Source organism: Salvelinus sp. IW2-2015, linkage group LG13 (genome assembly GCF_002910315.2).
Source record: "Salvelinus sp. IW2-2015 linkage group LG13, ASM291031v2, whole genome shotgun sequence".
Taxonomy (NCBI): domain Eukaryota; kingdom Metazoa; phylum Chordata; class Actinopteri; order Salmoniformes; family Salmonidae; genus Salvelinus; species Salvelinus sp. IW2-2015.
This window is the reverse complement of record NC_036853.1, coordinates 22,973,468-22,993,859: the sequence shown is the minus strand read 5'-3', so window position 1 is coordinate 22,993,859 and position 20,392 is coordinate 22,973,468. Positions and strand designations below refer to the sequence as shown.

At 41.6% G+C, this 20,392-nt stretch overlaps 1 protein-coding gene across 3 annotated transcripts in view; it reads left to right on the top strand.

Annotated features, from left to right (window-relative positions):
* LOC111972321 (circadian locomoter output cycles protein kaput) overlaps nt 1-20,392 on the top strand; it is a 70,088-nt gene that overhangs the window by 38,060 nt on the left and 11,636 nt on the right. For all 3 annotated transcript variants that reach the window (XM_070446193.1, XM_023999318.2, XM_023999319.2), the window contains 14 exons: nt 3,750-3,814; nt 3,988-4,232; nt 4,342-4,433; nt 10,518-10,580; nt 10,710-10,858; nt 12,581-12,672; nt 14,285-14,374; nt 14,698-14,818; nt 16,329-16,442; nt 16,592-16,710; nt 16,869-16,951; nt 17,354-17,460; nt 19,649-19,796; nt 19,932-20,013. In XM_070446193.1, coding sequence (XP_070302294.1) covers nt 4,414-4,433; nt 10,518-10,580; nt 10,710-10,858; nt 12,581-12,672; nt 14,285-14,374; nt 14,698-14,818; nt 16,329-16,442; nt 16,592-16,710; nt 16,869-16,951; nt 17,354-17,460; nt 19,649-19,796; nt 19,932-20,013 — 1,188 coding nt within the window. In that variant the 5' untranslated portion in view covers nt 3,750-3,814; nt 3,988-4,232; nt 4,342-4,413. The remainder of the gene's footprint in view (nt 1-3,749; nt 3,815-3,987; nt 4,233-4,341; nt 4,434-10,517; nt 10,581-10,709; nt 10,859-12,580; nt 12,673-14,284; nt 14,375-14,697; nt 14,819-16,328; nt 16,443-16,591; nt 16,711-16,868; nt 16,952-17,353; nt 17,461-19,648; nt 19,797-19,931; nt 20,014-20,392) is intronic.

Sequence of the window (20,392 nt, the reverse complement as noted above, 5' to 3'; positions counted from 1 at the left end):
AAGTGTTGGAGAAGAAAGTAAAAGTGCAATATGTGCACGTAAGAAAGCTCAGTTTAAGTTCCTTGCTCAGAACATGAGAACATATGAAAGCTGGTGGTTCCTTTTAACATGAGTCTTCAATATTCCCAGGTAAGAAGTTTTAGGTTGTAACTATTATAGGAATTATAGGACTATTTCTCTCTCTATGATTGTATTTCATATACCTTTGACTATTGGATGTTCTTTAGGAACTTTAGTATTGCCAGGTGAACAGTATAGCAACTGTCCCTCTCCTCACTCCTACCTGGGCTCGAACCAGGAACACATCGACAACAGCCACCCTCGAAGCAGCGTTACCATGCAGAGCAAGGGGAACAACTACTCCAAGTCTCAGAGCGAGTGACGTTTAAAACGCTATTAGCGCGAACCCGCGCTAACTAGCTAGCCATTTCACATCGGTTACACCAGCAGCCTAATCTCGGGAGTTGATAGGCTTGAAGTCATAAACAGCGCAATGCTTGAAGCATTGCGAAGAGCTGCTGGCAAAACGCACGAAAGTGCTGTTTGAATGAAATCTTACGAGCCTGCTGGTGCCTACCATCGCTCAGTCAGACTGCTCTATCAATCATATACTTAATTATAACATAATAACACACAAGAATACGAGCCTTAGGTCATTAATATGGTCGAATCCGGAAACTATCATCTCAAAAACAAAACGTTTATTCTTTCAGTGAAATACGGAACTGTTCCGTATTTATTCTAACGGGTGGCATCCATAAGTCTAAATATCCTGTTACATTGCACAACCTTCAATGTTATGTCATAATTACGTAAAATTGGGGCGGAGCTAGCATGTTGGAGTGAACGGCTGTGTGTGAGAGGCTCCTGCAACTTTTTTGCGAAATAATCTAACTTAACCTACTTTATGACACTTTTTACAACAAACGTTTCTTTCTAATACAACATTGTAACTTTCTGTGTAAAAATGCCGAGTAATAAGCGACCAAAGGACAATAAATCCTTATCGGAGCCTACTCCTCACAAACAACGAGACAGACATGGCGGAAGGCACAGGCAAAAACGTGACACTTCCAGAACTTACCGCGGCGTTGGGAGAACTACCTGTTGCTTTAGCTGAGGATCTTAAGGCTACTATTGCTGAACTGGACACCAAAATCGAGGCACCATTCGAACGGTCGCGTCGCAGGGCCAGAGTATTGTGGACCTTGAGAGGGCTTCTGAATTCAACGCTGGTAGGATCGACGAGTTAGAGAAGCTGTGCTCGTCACTGCAGGGTGGGGTGCAGAGGCTCTCTGTGAAAGTGGTCGACCTGGAGGGCCGTTCCAGACGTAATAATCTTCGCGTTGTTGGTCTGGCAGAGGGGGTAGAGGCGGGCTCTCGCCCCCGACTTCTTCGCCATTAACCCACCGTTCCTATGCCGTCATTGAAAATAAGAATGTGTTCTTAACTGACTTGCCTAGTTAAATAAAGGTGTAAAAAAAAAAACTGTGTCCAAAAATAGCGATTTCCGATTGTTATGAAAACTTGAAATCGGCCCTAATTAATCGGCCATTCCGATTAATCGGTCGACCTCTAGTTAACACAGTGTCCAAAGAAGGGCCAGATGTATGCAGAATGGTCTTGTCTGCGTAGAGGTGGATCAGGGAATCACCCGCAGCAAGAGCGGCGTCGTTGATATATACTTTAATCAGGAGAACAGTTTTCAGCTGTGCTAACTAACATAATTGCAGAAGGGTTTTCGAATGATCAATTATCCTTTTAAAATGATAAACTTAGATTAGCTAACACAACATGCCATTAGAACACAGGAGTGATGGTTGCTGATAATGGGCCTCTGTACACCTATGTAGATATTCCATAAAAAGTCAGCCGTTTCCAGCTACAATAGTCATTTACAGCATTAACAATGTCTACACTGTATTTCTGATCAATTTGATGTTATTTAAAAAATGTGCTTTTCTTTCAAAACAAGGACATTTCTAAGTGACCACCCCAAACTTTTGAACGATAGTGTATGTCTCATTTGCATATCTTGTTACATTATATGTATCTATATTCAACAGGTAAAGGTTACTTTTGATATAGGCCTATATAAAGAGGAAGAAATACCTATTAGGGTGTGGTGCCTGGCCTTGTATACTATTCACACTACCTGTAAATATGCAATCCTAAGTAACTAGAGCTGGGCGATATGGCCAAAATATCATATCACAATATTTTTCATATGACGGTCTTTTGTGTTTAAAAAAAAAAAAAAAAAAAAATTGACTAAAAAGTTCTAAATATACTTTGAGTAGATCATGAAAGAGAAGTCTGATGTTTGCCGTGATAAAGCTGTAAGAATTTCACTGCACCTTTTAAACCTGCTGTAAATTGTGTACGTGACAAATACATTTGATTTGAACAGATTCTGTTTGAAGAATGTTTTCTGCTGGGTATTTTGCATTTATCTGTGTCAGGTCTTGTGGAACCGCCGTTAGGTGCATGCCTGTAATCGTTAATTGAAGAGGGGAAAATAGCTTAACATTGTCAGGGCTGCCTGGTGGGCTAAATGTGCAGCAGTAGCTCAACGCACCATCATAAAAACTGCATTCAAAAGTTTGATGTTTTATTAAGTTAAGAATTTCAAATGGCATGGTATATCCTTGTATGTAACAATGTCACATGGATAATTTAATTTAGACAGCTTTTTCATTGTTAAAATAAGCCAAATATTATTTCTCTCAAATTAACACACAACAAGTGATCGAATACCGTTTGGATTTTCGATAAACTGTTGCCATCCCTCGCTTATACTACTGTACGTGAACACTTACATTTGACATTTTTTCTATATTTTTTCCCACTGGAGAATGACCATATCTTTCAAATTCTGTGCACGTTATTTTATCGTTTTGACAAATGTAATTTATATTTAACGACATCACCAGCTGTGTCACTGCGCCCTTGTTGCAAGGCTACATAATGTGGATAGAAACTTGCTGCTGCTTACATACATGGTCACGTTGAGAGTTCATTAAACCTGTAACCTTATGTTATGGACAGAGACCTTATTCTCTGTGTGTTATGTGATGTGTTTGTGTGTGTGTGAGAGCCTGTGTGTCATTCTGCCTGTGTAGGTCAAATGTATCTGTCACATGCAGAGAGCAGCAAAATGGGCATAGCTGAAAGTCAATGGCCTGTGACACTGGCCTGCCCCCCCTTCTATCAGGCACTCCCCTCATTCACCTAGACACTCAGCCACAACCACCACGCCCCAATGTCTCTGTTTCGCTCTTTCCATCCTAAAATGTGTTCGTAGTTAAAAAATGTGTCAAACACCAACTCTGCTGGTTTGTTCTATCCAGGTATTGCAGTCTGTTGGGTCAGAATGGGATGAATCATGATACTGGTCATTTTAGGAATGCTCACCATTGGTGATTTTTCTATTGGTTAGTCAAGCTCTACTGTAGACGTCCTTGCATTGGCAGAAGTAGGTATCATTAGGACCGCTAACCAGTTTAAAGACTAGGGCCGGTGTCTAAACAAGGATTTTATCAGTTTTTGGTTGCGTACATGAGGCTGTGGCTGTTGTGACCCATCTGTCTCTTTGAATCAGCTGTTCCATCATCATGTGTCATCTCCAAGGGTATAAGGTTATATGTGCGTCTGTATGTGAGGTTATTTGTGTGTCTGTTTTCAGGGTATAATGTTGTGTGTTTGTGTATGTTTCAGGGTATAATGTCATGTGCCTTTTCTTATTTTAGATCTGAGAAGGAAAAGGTATCTTCTAGTCCAGTGCTGTAGCGACTCCAGACGAACCATGTGATCGGTAAGTGCTTACCTCTGCTCTGTACTAACCAGTGTGATTTACAGCCAGTCCCAAATTGACCGCTAAACCCTTCCCACTCCTAGGCACATGAGAACTATAGCGCCACTGATATGCTAGGTGGAATAGAAAACTCCAAAGGTTTACTAATGTAATGTCTTCTGTTTTGTAACCAGTTAGAGCATCCGATGTAGCTGTCATGAGGTACGTCCACAACCGAACCCGGCGGAAAGCTCAGCTCAGCAAGGACCCGTTGACAACCGCTGGCCTTTGACACAGGATCCTCTCCGTGACTCTCGTAACAACCCCTCTCCCCTAGTGGGCACACAGACCTCTGCCATCACCACAGTGTCTCCTCACAGAGTGGACCTTCATCCTACACCACACTCCTCATCCTCCCACAGAGTCGGCTAGACAGGAGGTAAGGTTGGGCTGGGTGCTGCTGCCCTTCAGGGATGGAGGCTGTGGACTATTGTTTTGTTTCAGGCCATGTACTGTAATTTCACTGCTAATCTCGCTTTATCTGACAGGTTAATTTACAAATGTCTACCTCACGATTAAAAGGCCCCTCTCTACCACTGCGACCCTGAACAGGCTACAAGATGACTTCCAGCATAGGCGGGTGAGTCAGTCCACCAATCTCATCCTACACCTGAGAGAAATAAATATCCTACCTTACCTGCTCATAAAACTGGTAACCTAGACGCTGTCTCTGAAATCACCTGTGGTTAAAAATCCTTAACCGAGGAGTATTTAAAAAAAATGTTTTTATCTTCATCTGTACTTCACCTTGGCTGCACAGAGTCCCCATGGTGATTTCAAGCAACATTTGGTGGACCTTTAGGTGTGTGTGACTGACCTGTGTGTGGGTGGACTCTGTGGCTGTGTGTGTGTGTGTGTGTGTGTGTGCTGTCTCTTATACACATCTAGATGTGTATAAGAGACAGGTGTGTGTGTGTGTGTGTGTGTGTGTGTGTGTGTGTGTGTGTGTGTGTGTGTGTGTGTGTGTGTGTGTGTGTGTGTGTGTGTGTGTGTGTGTGTGTGTGTGTGTGTGTGTGTGTGTGTGCCGTCTTATGCAAGGGAGGGGCCTCTCTGTTGGGCACCACTGAACTCCCCCTCTACTGTCATGTGGGTTGTCTATAATAATTCATAATTCGACTTAATGTTTTTAGATATCAGGAAAATGATGTTGCTGTAAATGAGAATGTGTTCTCAGTCAACTTGCCTGGTAAAATAAGGGTAAAAAAAATGAAGTAGTGAGTGGAGTTACAAACTATACTAAACAAGATACAAGTCTTACCTGTGATGTTTTCCACACACTACGTTTAGCCTACTTGGACACCGGCTTCCCCACATGTCCCACTCTCCCACGCTGAAAAGCCAGAACCCACAGGGCTCTTCTCGCAGGCTCTATTTCCCTACGTGGGAGCATTGCAAACCGGAGGGTTGGGATTTTTTATCTGGTAACATCTACATTGAACAACACAGCAGCTTTTCGTCATGCTTTGTTATTTCTGTATAACTAAAAATGTATGATGAAGTTGGCTCTTTTACATTGGGGTCATTGGCAAGGAATGTTTGTTTTCGTGAAGTTGTGGTTGAGGGGAATTCCTTATTATTACGTGAATATCGACTCTGAGTATTCTTTGCATTATTAAGAGGCATATCCTTTTGATAAAATATTTTTTTCGAATGAATGAGACTTTCATGTTTCACGTCTCAGTTGAATTGATTTGAATTGCTTTGAATTAAAATGATACTTCCTTAAATGAAAATTCATTTCAAATTCCGCTTCCTATGAGATGTGTCCAATTCAAATTCATTGTTTGAAATTAATTAAATTCAGATATTCCAAATTGACCCCAACCCTGGTATACTCTCCCACCATGCAGGGATATACTATACCTTGCCAGGTTGTCATTGTTAATAAGAAATAGTTCTTAATGGACTTGCCTTGTTAAATACAGTGCCTTCAGAAAATATTCACATCCCTTTACTTTGTTGTGTTACAGCCTGAATTTAAAACATTTAGATGTTTTTGTCACTGGCCTACTAACAATAAGCCCATAATGTCAAAGTGGAACTGACTTTTGAAATGTTTATATTTGTTAATAAAAAATGACAAGCTGAAATGCGTATAAAATAAGTATTCAACCCCTTTGTTATGGCAAATCTAAATACGTTCAGGAGTAAAAATTTCTTGGGCTCAATCTGTGTGCAATAATAGATTTTTGAATGACTACCTCATCTCTGTAACGCACACCTGTAAGGTCCCTCAGTCGAGCACTGAATTTCACAGATTCAACCACAAAGACCAGGGAGGTTTTCCAATGCCTTGCAAGAAGGGCACCTATTGGTAGATGGGTTAAAAAAACATTGAATGTCACTTTGACTGACATTGAATGTCCGTTTGAGCATGGTGAAGTTATTAAATACACTTTGGATGGTTATCAATATACCCAGTCGAAATACACTTTGGATGGTTATCAATATACCCAGTCGCTACAAAGATACAGCCGCCCTTCCTAACTCAGCTGCAGGAGAGGAAGGAAACCGCTCAGAGATTTCACCATGAGGCCAAAGGGGACTTTAAAACAGTTACAGAGTTTAATGGCTGTACTAACCTAATTGACAGAGTGAAAAGAAGGAAGCCTGTGTCGTGTCTTTGGCATCATTAAAAGTGAACTGTTATTTTATCAAATCAATTCTCTGTAATTTCTGTGATTAAACTAATCATGTAAATGTAATTAACTAGGAAGTCGGGGCACCAAGGAAAATCTTCCGATTACAAAGTTATAGATTTAATATCTGATTATTTTGTCTACTAATTATAGAATTATTCTTTACCTAACGTTAGTCTCATTGCAAACGTCGTACATTGTTGGTTATCTGTACGAACCCAGCCTTTACTATGAATCATCCATACACCAATTGTCTTAATCATTTATTTACTAACTAACTAAATAATCACAGAAATGCATAAACAAACAGTTATGGTTACAAGGAAACCTCCCAGGAAACCTCCTGGGAGGTTCCCTAGTGGGCTAAGCCGGTATGACGGCTTGGTGGACAAAGGGAAGTGGGTGTGGACTGAGAACAGGCGCAAAAGAACAGAGAGCTCACTACACACAGTACTACTATAATTATATTAATTGAAATGCTAATCCTTTGCACATGAACACTCACTCATTCGGGAATAATTGTAATCAATATATATATTTACACCCAGTGTGTCGTCGTGATCTCTGTTGGAATCGTCAGTTCTTCTGTTGGAGAGTCAGTTCATCATCGTCTTTCTCTCTGCTTCCCTGAAGATCAAAGTCTATCGTGGTTAGAATGGATACTTCAGAGTACCATTCAGAAATGTTCTCATAGAATAGATGTTTCGGCGGTTGTCGGTCTTCGCATCCCAGGTTGACATAATTTCTAGCTGCAGACTAGTAATTATTATCTAAGATTTGCTCTTAGTCTGTAGGGATCGATAGTCTCAGAGTTTAACCATTTCCAGCCGTGTAGCCAATGCTGCACGTGGTATGGTTAGGAATTCAGCAACCATTACAACCTTACCTTATACTGAGGTTTTTGTGGTCTGAAGAGGATTTCCTCAGGAGGGGTTTTTATTCGTAACAATAGAAAAGTAGGTTCTATGATGCCAGATAATGTCTGTGCTCACGGGGGCGGGCCAATGACTTAGTTAAACTTTAAAGGGAATACAATTCTCTCACATTAAAGGTTTAACATCACATTACATAATTTCACAAATAGTTTCATCTTTACTCATTAATTTTATACAAGAATTTGATGCAAACCCCATAATTGAGAAATGTACACATTCAGAGATAGAGTTATGTGTGTTTCCTGTCCTCTCTGAGGTCACCAAATGAAACACACTCGTCATACCCGTCCCTTAAGTGTCCACAGACAATTCCCACCTTCTCACAAGTGGATATTTTGTTTCAAATTTTTGGGGATTTAGGAGTTTGCCATGTGAAATCCTTTGTTCTCTCTCTGTGTCTCTCTTTCTGCATGGCCAGGGGGAGAGAGTCTCCACCAGGAATTTGAGAGAGAGAGAGAGGTCATGACACCTGTACAGAATTTTAAAAAATCCAAAATATGCATCCTGTTTGCAATAAGACACTAAAGTAATACTGCAAATACTGACAAAGCTATTAACTTTTTGTCCTTAATACAAACTGTTAAGTTTGGGACAAATCCATTACAATGCATTACTGAGTACCACTCTCCACATTTTCAAGCATAGTGGTGGGTATGCTTGTAGTCATTAAGGACTGGGGAGTTTTTCAGCATAAAAAAAGAAACGGAATGGAGCTAAGCACAGGCAAAATCTTAGAGGAAAACCTGGTTCAGTCTGCTTTCCACCAGACACTGGGAGATTAATTCACCTTTCAGCAGGACAATAACCTAAAACACAAGGCCAAATCTACACTGGAGTTGCTTACCAAGAAGACAGTGAATGTTCCTGAGTGGTCGAGTTACAGTTTTGACTTAAATCTACTTGAACATCTATGGCAAGACCTGAAAATGGTTGTCTAGTAATGACCAACAACCAATGTGACAGAGCTTGAAGAATTTTGAAAAGAATAATGAGCAAATGTTGCACAATCCAGGTGTGGAAAGCTCTTAGAGTCTTACCCAGAAAGAGTCACAGCTGAAATCACTGGCAAAGGTGCTTCTGCAAAGTATTGATCGGGGATGTGAATGTAAATAAGATATTTCTGTATTTCATTTTCAATAAATAGGCAACAAATTGTAAAAACTTGTTTTCACTTTGTCATTATGGTGTATTGTGTGTAGATTGATGAGAGAAAAATGTTTAATCCATTTTTAATTCAGGCTGTAACACAACAAAATGTGGAGTAAGTCAGGCAGTATGAATACATTCTGGAGGCACTGTAAATGTTAGAAAAATTTTACTCAATTTACTTATTCACACTTTGACCATCTTTGGCTGCTACTTAAAGAAATAAATGTTAAGGATTTGTGAGGATCGAAAACACAAAGACCTGCACAACTGCTATAGAAATACCTTTTGTCAAAAGTCTGTCGTTAGTTTGTCTCAAGTATTTTGACGGTGGTTGTGTTTGTAAGTGTCATTTTTGTGAGCATCCATCTTACTCATTGTCCCTTGGTTTCAGAGGAGAATAGTGTTTTTCTGCCACACCCATATAGACCTCCGGTCCTCTGTAGCTCCGCCTCCTGTAAGGCAGAGGTTGGAGCTGGCCACACACTATTAACACCAACTTAAATACACAATCCTCATATTTTACATGGCACCACAATAAAACACTGCCAGCTTTAGGTGGCCTAATTTAATAGTGCACTATGGGTGGAGTTTAATTTATTCATGTGGCTTCTTTATAGGCAATTTGTTATTGATCTGATGCCTTCAGCAAGTTGGAATGTAAATATCAGTTCACATTTCTTCCCGAGTCCCATTCATTCTCATATGAGCGCAAACACCATTAGGGTTAATGATAAGCCAGAGCCTGGCTGTACTTATCTGTCAGTGGCTGTGTGCTTGTTTTTACTGTATCTTTATTGCTGCATTTGTTGTTTTGATATTAAACCATCAGGTTTCTACATTGTTGATGTTAATGGCTTCATCTAAAAATATTTTTGGTGAGTGTAATTTGAAGCTGATTTGATCGTAGCAATTCTGGTGTTAAAAACACACACACACTCACACAAAACATTAATCTCATACTCACACAGCATGCATCAAAACGTATAAGGGCAAATATTGGGACAGATACACACATACAGAAAGCGTGCCAGTGTACCTCATTCCACAGAATGGCACATGCTTAGATCAGCACGCATTTGTATTAGCATGATTTTCCCCCTACAAGGAATCTTGATCAGTGATTAATGAATGATTGTTGAATGGGAGGAAGTGTGGAGTGACAATATACCTCAGAAGTGACTCCGGTTGGCCAATAAACCTTTATGGTACTGGTGGAAGGACTGAGGAGCACAGTGACCCCTCATCTGGAACTGAGGAAAGTGCACCTGCATATCCACGCATGCTATGCATGTAGACAGACAGACGAGCACTTTTAAATATTTTCTTGGAGGTGTACATATTAACATTTACTGCATGTACACACACACACAGCGCCATAGGCTTCAATAGGTCTCATCCACGCTGATACACTGTTCTTATGATTATTTTCTAACTGCAGGCAGAACATTGCCAATGCTGCTTGTCAAGGTCCTAATAATGACAATTTGACGTACATTAGTGATATCAGTCTTAGTCAGCTGAGTAAGCAAAAGGTTCTCCCTTCCAAGGCAAATGAGTCACATCCCCGGCCATTGTTCCTCGATACCAGCTGAGTCACAGAGCACAAGTCTCTGTCTAAATATAGACTGAGCCTGGCACTGCCCTCTACTGCTTGGGCTGAGGTAGCAGTCTGGGCAATGATATCTGCACCTCTTATATTTGGCCCAAAATAATTATTTTGTAATGCCATTGTCAAGTTTTTTTTTGTTCTGGTCTGTAATTGAATAAATGTTATATTATTCCTCTGACATTATTTAAGTGTAAGTAAATGTAAAGTTAGTTTAAATAAATGGATTTTAAATTGTTTTGGGGCCGTGGTATGTGATTGGCTGGTCTTTATTGAGTAGAGGTTTAGGATTGGAGGATCTTGTTTGACTGGTTGGTTGGTTGTTTGTTTTGCAGGGATGACGCAAGCAGTATCTTTGATGGATTAATGGAAGAAGATGAAAAGGACAAAGCCAAACGGTGAGGTCTTAATAAGCTCAAGCATTCCTTTAAAGGGAACTCTGAACAAAGACTTAGTTTGATCACTGTGTTGTTTTTGTTAGCATCTTAGTATGTGTATTCTTATCTTTCTCATGTCCAACCCTCCAGAGTATCCCGTAACAAGTCTGAGAAGAAGCGCAGAGACCAGTTCAATGTCCTCATCAAGGAGCTGGCTACCATGTTGCCAGGCAACACTCGGAAGATGGACAAGTCTACCATCTTACAGAAGAGCATCGATTTCCTGCGCAAACATAAAGGTAAGGACCTCTCCTCCTTCTAGCCCTTGGACATCAACATGTCTGGAAAAATAGGAACATTTCAGTGCTTTAACCAGTGAACCAAAATTATTTTCCATTAGTTTTGTTCTGAACAGAATCTTAATTAAAAAAAAATCCATTCCACTGTTCCGACCAGCAAAATAAAGATCTGAACCTGTTCGAACACCAAAATACAAACTGTTTATATCGTTCCAAAACCTCCGTATTTTTTTTTTTTTTTTTTTAAACATTTAGTTTGACAATAAATCACTTCACAAATGGATAGAGCAGCTTGCTATGGAGCGGGCAAGCAATGTGCATACATTGGACAGACAAGTGTAGTGTGCAACATGCGACTGAAATTTGGTAGGTGAGGAGAGCGCTGGGCATGAAGCGCTGGGCATCTTGTAATTATGACATATAATATCTGAATTAAGTCCACATAATTATACCTACGGAGGAGCGGCTTCTATGAAGGAACTTTGAATGTCTTTGAACTTCAGAGAGTTGGCTTAACTGACGGTGGACCAGAGCTAGCCCTTGATCATGACTCTCAGTTCCATTACATTACTCATAGTGCCGCTTGGAGTTTTCAAGAGCCAGACCTGAGCTAGCAAACTTGTGTGTGCAGAGAAGCACCAGAATTAAAATTAAAATGTTACTTTTTTGTAGTTAATAAATCCAATGTGAAACATGATGCTGTAACTATAGTATCATTAAATCGCATGGAAAAAAAGTGAATCCGTTGTTCTGTAATTAACAATCTCTCTCCCTAATTTCTAAATCACGCCTGTAACGTCCGTAACTACAGTAGACTATGCATGCTTTGGAAGGAGGGGGAGGGGCCGCACACTGGCAAAGATTTTCAGCTGGTAGGCAGACAGACACTAGAATAAGTTTCTTTGCATGGGCGCTTTGTTGTGTTTTGCGTAGGACTGGAGAACAGTTCCCATGCTTTTAAAATAATGGTTCTGTTCCGGAACAGTATTCATGGGTTGCACCTCGGTCACTCGGTCGCGTCATTGCCATTGTTATCAAGGTTCTACAGATGCCGCAGCATATTGATATCCTACTGATGGTTAATGCTCAGTCTTCCTGAACGGGGGCTAATGACTGTTTCGTGAAAATTACACTATAGTGGCCTGGAAATACGATGACTTTGCTAAAGTAGACAAATAATTTGTAGAAAACAACATTGGCATTATGATGTTGTCAAGTTTACTTTAGAGAAATGGCAATGTTGGCATGAGCCTGCAAAGTTGGTCAGAAGTAGCTAGCAATGCTAACTTTAAGCTGGCTAAAATGTCGGTGCTCTCCCCTCAATCGTAGCTAGCTAGCTAAAGTTATGCTACATCTAAAGTCAATCTAGCGACATTACAATGATGACAAAAAATGTCCTACTAATTATTTGCCTCCTTTTGAAATGCCATCTGCACGGTAATGCACTTTAGACGAGATCGTCAACCCCACCTGTTAAGACTGCATAGGGTAGAATGCTCATCTGGGCATCTGTTCTAAAACGAACGTGCAAAACAATATTGTGATGAAACGTGCAGAACATGGATACATCACTTTCGTTCTCGGTTCTGGTTCTGTTCTTCGGAAAACATTTTTGTTCAGTTTTCGGTTCTGTTCCCTGAACCGGTTCCAACCCCTAGTATTAACCAAACTGTCAGGGGAATCACTGATGTGAATTACTCAATCTGTGTCTCTCTCTGTCAGAAATCGCTGCGCAGTCGGAGTCGAGCGAGATCCGACAGGACTGGAAACCTCCTTTTCTTAGTAATGAAGAGTTCACACAGCTGATGCTGGAGGTGAGAGTGGCAGTCAACACACTCAAAGTGCAGTAGTTTGCACATCCTTTCACTAAGTAGGATCTATACTGAACAAAAATATAAACGCAACAATTGTAAAGATTATATTGATTTACAGTTCATATAAGGAAATCAGTTCATTGAAATAAATCATTAGGCCCTAATCTATGGATTTCACATGACTGGGAATACAGATATGCATCCCTTAAAAAAGGTAGGGGCGTGGATCAGAAAACCAGTCAGTATCTGGTGTGACCACCATTTTCCTCATGCAGCATGACATCTCCTTCGCATAGAGTTAATCAGGCTGTTGATTGTGGCCTGTGGAATGTTGTCCCACTCCTCTTCAATGGCGGTGCGAAGTTACTGGATATTGGCGGGAACTGGAACACGCTGTCGTACACGTCGATCTAGATCATCCCACACACGCTCAATGGGTGACATATCTGGCGAGAATGCAGGCCATGGAAGAACTGGGACATTTTCAGCTTCCAGGAATTGTGTACAGATCCTTGTGACATGGGGCTGTGCATTATCATGCTGAAACATGAGGTGATGGCGGCAGATGAATGGCACAACAATGGGCCTCCAGAATCTCGTCACGGTATCTCTGTGCATTCAAATTGCCATTGATAAAATGCAATTGTGTTTGTTGTCCCTAGCTTATGCCTGTCCTTACCATAACCCCACCTCCACCATGGGGCACTCTGTTCACATTGTTGACATCAGCAAACCACTCGCCCACACGACACCATACACATGGTCTGCGGTTGTGAGGCCGGTTGGATGTACTGCCAAATTCTCTAAAACAACGTTGGAGGCGGCTTATGGTAGAGATATGAACATTACATTCTCTGGCAACTACTCTGGTGGACATTCCTGCAGTCAGCATGCCAATTGCTCGCTCCCTCAACTTGAAACATCTGTGGAATTGTGTGACAAAACTGTACATTTTTAAAGTGGCCTTTTATTGTTCCCAGTACAAGGTGCACCTGTGTAATGATCATGCTGTTTAATCAGCTACTTTGATATGCCACACCTGTCAGGTGGATGGATTATCTTGGCAAAGGAGATATGCTCACTAACAGGGATGTAAACAAATTTGTGCACCAAATTTGAGAGAAATAAGCTTTTTGTGCGTATGGAACATTTCTAGGATCTTTTATTTCAGCTCATGAAACATGGGACCAACACTACATGTTGCATTTTATATTTTTGTTCAGTGTACAAATAAAGTATGTCAGTCAAAAAGGATGTCAGTAGCAGTAGCAACATTCTGAACATGTTTTTGTTCATAGTTTACCGAAGAAGGTTGACAATGAAACGTCTGTGTGAATTTTTTCCCTTGTCTGCTGTGTAAGCAAGAGAAAAAAGTGTGTGGGTTAAAACAGGTCCACTGTATAGGTAAAAAAAAACTAAGGAATATTTGTATAAATGCTTGTATGCAAACCACCCTTCGTTTTTTGGATGTCATTGTTGATTGGTTTAACACACCAAGGACTATTCAAGTTTAAAGTTAACCGCAATGGTACCATTTTTTCTACATAGTTTACTTTGTAATACTCTAAATTGCAAGTAGATGGTGCTTTAACGACTGTTTTGTATCTGCTAGGCGTTAGACGGCTTCTTCCTAGCAATTATGACTGATGGGAACATAATCTATGTCTCAGAGAGTGTTACATCTTTACTGGAACATCTTCCTGTGAGTATTAATTCTGTCCATACACATTACTTAATGCCTATGTAAGGTTGTTGTTATGCATTACTAAAGGTTGACATGCGTGACGACGGTTGACATGCGTGACGACGGATGACATGCGTGACGACGGTTGACATGCGTGACGACGGTTGACATGCGTGACGACGGTTGACATGCGTGACGACGGTTGACATGCGTGACGACGGTTGACATTGCGTGGCGACGGTTGACATGCGTGACGACGGTTGACATGCGTGACGACGGTTGACATACATGACCAAGGTTGACATACATGACTTAGGTTGACATCTGTGTGTGTGTTTCAGTCTGACCTGGTGGATCAGAACCTATTGAACTTCCTGCCCCTGGGGGAACATTCAGACGTGTATAAAGCCCTGTCGTCTCACATACTGGAGGGCGAGACGCTAACGCCTGAGTATCTCAAGAGTAAGTACTGGAGCTGTTTTAGTATTTTTTCAGTTTCAAGTTTTAATGTCACATGCACAAGTACAGTTAAATTCCTTTCTAGCAAACTCAAAACCCAACAATGCAATAATCAATAACAATGTAATACTAGAAAAAACACATGAGAAATATGAAGAACACAATAATTAAGTAAGTAAGCATACTATATACAGGGTCAGCTCCAATACCCTATTTACAATGTGTAGGGATACAGGCGTGATGGAGCTAGATACTGTATGTATAGGAGTAAGCAACAGGATATAAGATAAACAGAATAGCTGCAGCTTGTATGTGAGTGTGTGTAGAGTCAGTATAAATGTATGTGCATATCAGTGGCGGTCGGTGCCGTTTATGATGAGGGAGGATGAAGCAGTTCCCACATATCTTCAGCACTTATTGGCAGCTTTTCCTTCACTCTGCTGTCCAACTCATCCCAAACCATCTCAATTGGGTTGAGGTCAGGTGATTGTGGAGGCCAGGTCATCTGATGCAGCACTCCATCACTCTCCTTCTTGATCAAATAACTCTTACACAGCCTGGAGGTTTGTTTTGTGTGATTGTCCTGTCGAAAAACAAAGATAGTCCCACTGAGTGCAAACCAGATGGCATATTGTTGCTAAATGCTGTGGTAGCCATGCTGGTTAAGTGTGAAAACGCACCCCCACACCACACCACACCTCCTCCTCCATGCTTCACGGTTGGAACCACAAACGCGGAGTTCATCCGTTCACCTACTCTGCGTCTCACAAAGACACAGCAGTTGGAACCTAAAATCTAAAATTTGGACTCAGCAGACCAAAGGACATATTTCCACCGGTCTAATGTCCATTGCTCGTGTTTCTTGGCCCATGCAAGTCTCTTCTTCGTATTGGTGTCTTTTAGTAGTAGTTTATTTGCAGCAATTCGACCTGTGAATTAAAGTTTATAACGTAGGTGCATACAGGTCGAGATATTTTTAGGTGACAGACAGTAACACACGGACAGATAGTGACACATTCAATATCGCCTTGTACACTCTTGCTTGCATCTAGCTGATCTAGGGTGTAATTGTTAGTCCAACAGTTGCAAACGAGAGTTTCTATTGGACAAATTGAGGTATGTTTAACTCCTCTCATTCCGCTTGCTGCCATTTAAGAAATGTTTTTCAACTGAATCGGCAGAATGAATACACTCTTGATCACGTGTAAACACAGTTCGCTTTAAGAGCAGCCACGTTGTATTCCTTCTCGCATCCATGTGCTCTCCTCCTCTCACCTTTTCTCTTTGTTTGTGGACTTCAATGCACATCAGCTATCTGTTACTTGGCGAAAAAAATATTTCCAAACCAGATCATAACAGCTACACACAGCCTACATCGTTGTCACCATATTAACTAAAGTAACGTCATAGTCAAGTTTCTTTGGCCACAGCATAAGCAGATCATTTGTTTCAGAGTTAGATGTACCCATGAGTTTATTTGTACTGTTTTATTGTATAATTCATTTGTTTTCAGCTAAAAACCAGTTAGAATTCTGTTGCCACATGCTCAGAGGGACGATTGACCCTAAAGCGCCTCCTGTGTACGAGTACGTCAAGTTCATCGGAAACTTCAAGGCCCTGAATAATGGTGAGTTTTCTTTTATATTGATATATGGGAAAATAGGCTTGGAATGTGTACACAAGTAGCTGCTCTGTATTTAGTTTGTGACCATAAATGCACTTAGTCACTGTTGCCTTTTGGTCTGTCCCAATCTTTATTTTCCCTTTCTCCCAAAGTGCCTAACTCAACTCGAAACGGCTTGGAAGGGGTGATCCAGCGTTCACTCCGGCCCGCTTTTGAGGACCGAGTCTGTTTCATAGCAACTGTGAGATTAGCTAAACCACAGTTTATTAAGGTAAGACACTTATACAGTATATCACAGACTGCATATTTAGGTAGCTAGGTAACCAGGTATGTCAAATGCTGTACTGTAAAGTTTCCTAAGTGACAGCCTTGTAAATGATTTCCTTTGTATAAGAAGTAAACATCTAGTTTTTCCTCACTCACCCACAGGAGATGTGCACTGTGGAAGAACCCAATGAAGAATTCACCTCCAGACACAGCTTAGAATGGAAGTTCCTCTTCTTGGACCACAGGTAATGTGTGCTGTCTATAGCCATGTCTGTGTGTTTACTTGCCTATGTCATGTTAGAGTGAGTTAGCCTCTAGCTGTTTGAAACTAGGCACACAGCAGTCAGAACACAGTCACAGTGAGAGTGTTTGGTTCAGCTCAAATCAAATTAGCTGGCTGCTGTGATCTCTCTGGGCCAGTCAGTCTCAACCCTTTTTGAGCAACAACACTAGAAAGAGTACTTAGTGTTTCACTGCCACTGAAAACCTTTATTATACTATCCTCTGTAGATACCAGGTCCAGAGGGTAGTGCATTGTTTTGTGTGTTTTTTATGTGTTATTATCACTACTTTATAGGGTGATAAACTGTATATTATTGTATTTGAATGGGTTGTGCTATCATTTAATGGCATTGTTACCTCCCCAGGGCTCCGCCCATAATAGGTTACCTGCCGTTTGAGGTTCTGGGCACATCTGGATATGACTACTACCACGTGGATGATCTGGAGTCACTGGCCAAATGCCACGAACACTGTAAGTACATTTCTGTCACATTTGTGTATTTCAAATCAAATTGTATTGGTCACATACACATATTTAGCAGGTGTTGTAGCGAAATGCTTGTGTTCCTAGCTCAAACAGTGCAGTTGTATCTAACAATTCACAACAATACACACAAATCTAAAAGTAAAAGAATGGAATTAAAAAATATATAATTATTAGAATGAGCAATGACGGAGTGGCATTGACTCAAATACAGTAAAATAGAATACATTATATACATATGAGATTAGTAAAGCAGTATGTAAACATGATTTAAACATTATTAAAGTGACTAGTGTTCCATTATTAAAGTGGGCAGTGATTCCATGTCTGTGTATATAGGGCAGCAGCCTCTAAGGTGCAGGGTTGTGTAACCTAGTGGAAGCCAGCTAGTGATGGTTATTTAACAGTCTGATGGCCTTCAGATAGAAGCTTTTTTTCAGTCTCTTGGTCCCAGTTTTGATGTACCTGTACTGACCTCGCTTTCTTGATGATAGAGTGGTGAACAGGCAGTGGCTCACGTGGTTGTCCTTGATGATCTGTTTGGCCTTCCTGTGACATTGGGTGCTGTAGGTGTCCTGGAGGGCAGGTAGTTTGCCCCCGGTGACACGGTGGGAAGACTACACCACCCTCTGGAGAGCCCTGCGGTTGCGGGCGATGCAGTTGCCGTACCAGGCGGTGATATAGCACGACATATCTGTTAAAATGTGAATTCCTTCAGCATCCTGAGGTTGAAGAAGCGCTGTTGTGCCTTCTTCACCACAATGTATATGTGAGTGGACCATTGCAGATCGTCAGTGATGTGTACGCCGAGGAACTTGAAGCTTTCCACCTTCTCCAATGCGGTCCCGTCGATGTGGATAGGGGCGTGTTCCCTCTGCTGTTTCCTGAAGTCCACGATCAGCTCCTTTGTTTTGTTGACGTTGAGTGAGAGGTTATTTTCCTGGCACCACACTCCCAGGGCCCTCACCTCCATGTAGGCTGTCTCGTCATTGTTGGTAATCAGGCCTACTACTGTTGTGTCATCTGCAAACTTGATGATTGAGTTGGAGGCGTGCGTGGCCATGCAATCATGGGTGAACAGAGAGTACAGGAGGGGGCTGAGCACGCACCCTTATGGGGCACCTGTGTTGAGGATCAGCAAAGTGGAGATTTTGTTTCCTACCTTCACCACCTGGGGGTGGCCCGTCAGGAAGTCCAGGACCCAGTTGCACAGGGCGGGTTCAGACCCAGGGCCTGAGCTTAAGGATGAGCTTGGAGGGTATTATGGTGTTGAATGCTGAGCTATTGTCAATGAACAGCATTCTTACATAGGTATTCCTCTTGTCCAGATGGGATAGGACAGTGTGCAGTGTGATGGCGATTGCATCGTCTGTGGATTTATTGGGGCAGTAAGCAAATTTAAGTGGGTCTAGGGTGTAAGGTAGAGGTGCTATGATCCTTGACTCAAAGCACTTCATGATGACAGAAGTGAGTTCTACGGGGCAATAGTAATTTAGTTCAGTTACCTTTGCTCTCTTGGGTACAGGAACAATGGTGGACATCTTGAAGCAATTGGGGACAGCAGACTGGGATAGGGAGAGATTGAATATGTCCGTAACACTCCATCCAGCTGGTCTGCACATGCTCTGAGGACATGGCTAGGGATGCCGTCTGGGCCGGCAGCTTTGCGAGGGTTATCACGCTTAAATGACTTGCTCACATTGGCCACGGAGAAGGAGAGCCCACAGTCCTTGGTAGCGAGCCGCGTCGGTGGCACTGTGAACGGCGAACGTGTTTAGCTTGTCCGGAAGCAAGACGTCGGTGTCCGCGACGTGGCTGGTTTTCCTTTTGTAATCCGTGATTGTCTGTAGACCCTGCCACATACGTCTCGTGTCTGAGCCGTTGAATTGCGACTCCACTTTGTCTCTGTACTGACGTTTTGCCTGTTTGATTGCCTTATGGAAGGAATAACTACACTGTTTGTTTATATTCTGCCATATTCCCAGTCACCTTGCCATGGTTAAATGCGGTGGTTGGCGCTTTCAGTTTTGCGCGAATGCTGCCATCTATCCACGGTTTTTGGTTAGCGTAGGTTTTAATAGTCACAGTGGGTACACATTTTATGAGTGTGTTTGTGTTTTCCTGTCCCATGTCCACATCTGTGACATCAGTTCACTCCTCTCTCTCTCTTCTGCAGTAATGCAGTATGGGAAGGGGAAGTCGTGCTACTACAGGTTTCTCACCAAAGGGCAGCAGTGGATCTGGCTCCAGACTCATTACTACATCACCTACCACCAGTGGAACTCAAGGCCCGAGTTCATCGTCTGCACGCACACTGTCGTCAGGTATAAATCGGCCAATCACTAATAATGATATTCGTATGTATATTTCACAAGAAGTATGTCTGTCATACTATGGATAACCAGTAGTATTGCATTGTGTTATGATGTTCATAACCCTCTGTCTCTGTTGTTTTGCAGCTATGCTGAGGTAAGGGCTGAACAGCGCAGGGAGCTGGGGATTGTTGAGTCGCCGCCCCCAGAAATCTTTGCGGTAGATAAGGTGAGACATTTATGAGACTGACATGAGAGCTCGTCTCGTCGACTCCTGAGCATGAGAAATCAGAAATCAGTTTAGGGGATAAAGACGGGGCTGAGTTTGGTTAATGATGAGGGTGTTTTCCAAAAGCACATGGAGAAGCCAGCCAAGTAGAAAATAGCCAACCAGGCTCCCCCGGGCTGGGATGGGGGTGTTACAAGCTCTAGTTTGGTGGCCTCTGGTACATTTTAATGCTAGACTGTTTTTTCAACCAGCAACTATCAAGAAATAAGACTGATTAAAAAAATGTATGTGTATATATATATATACCATTTTTTTTATATATATATATTTTTTTAAATATATATTTATATACATTTTTATATATATACATTTTTATATA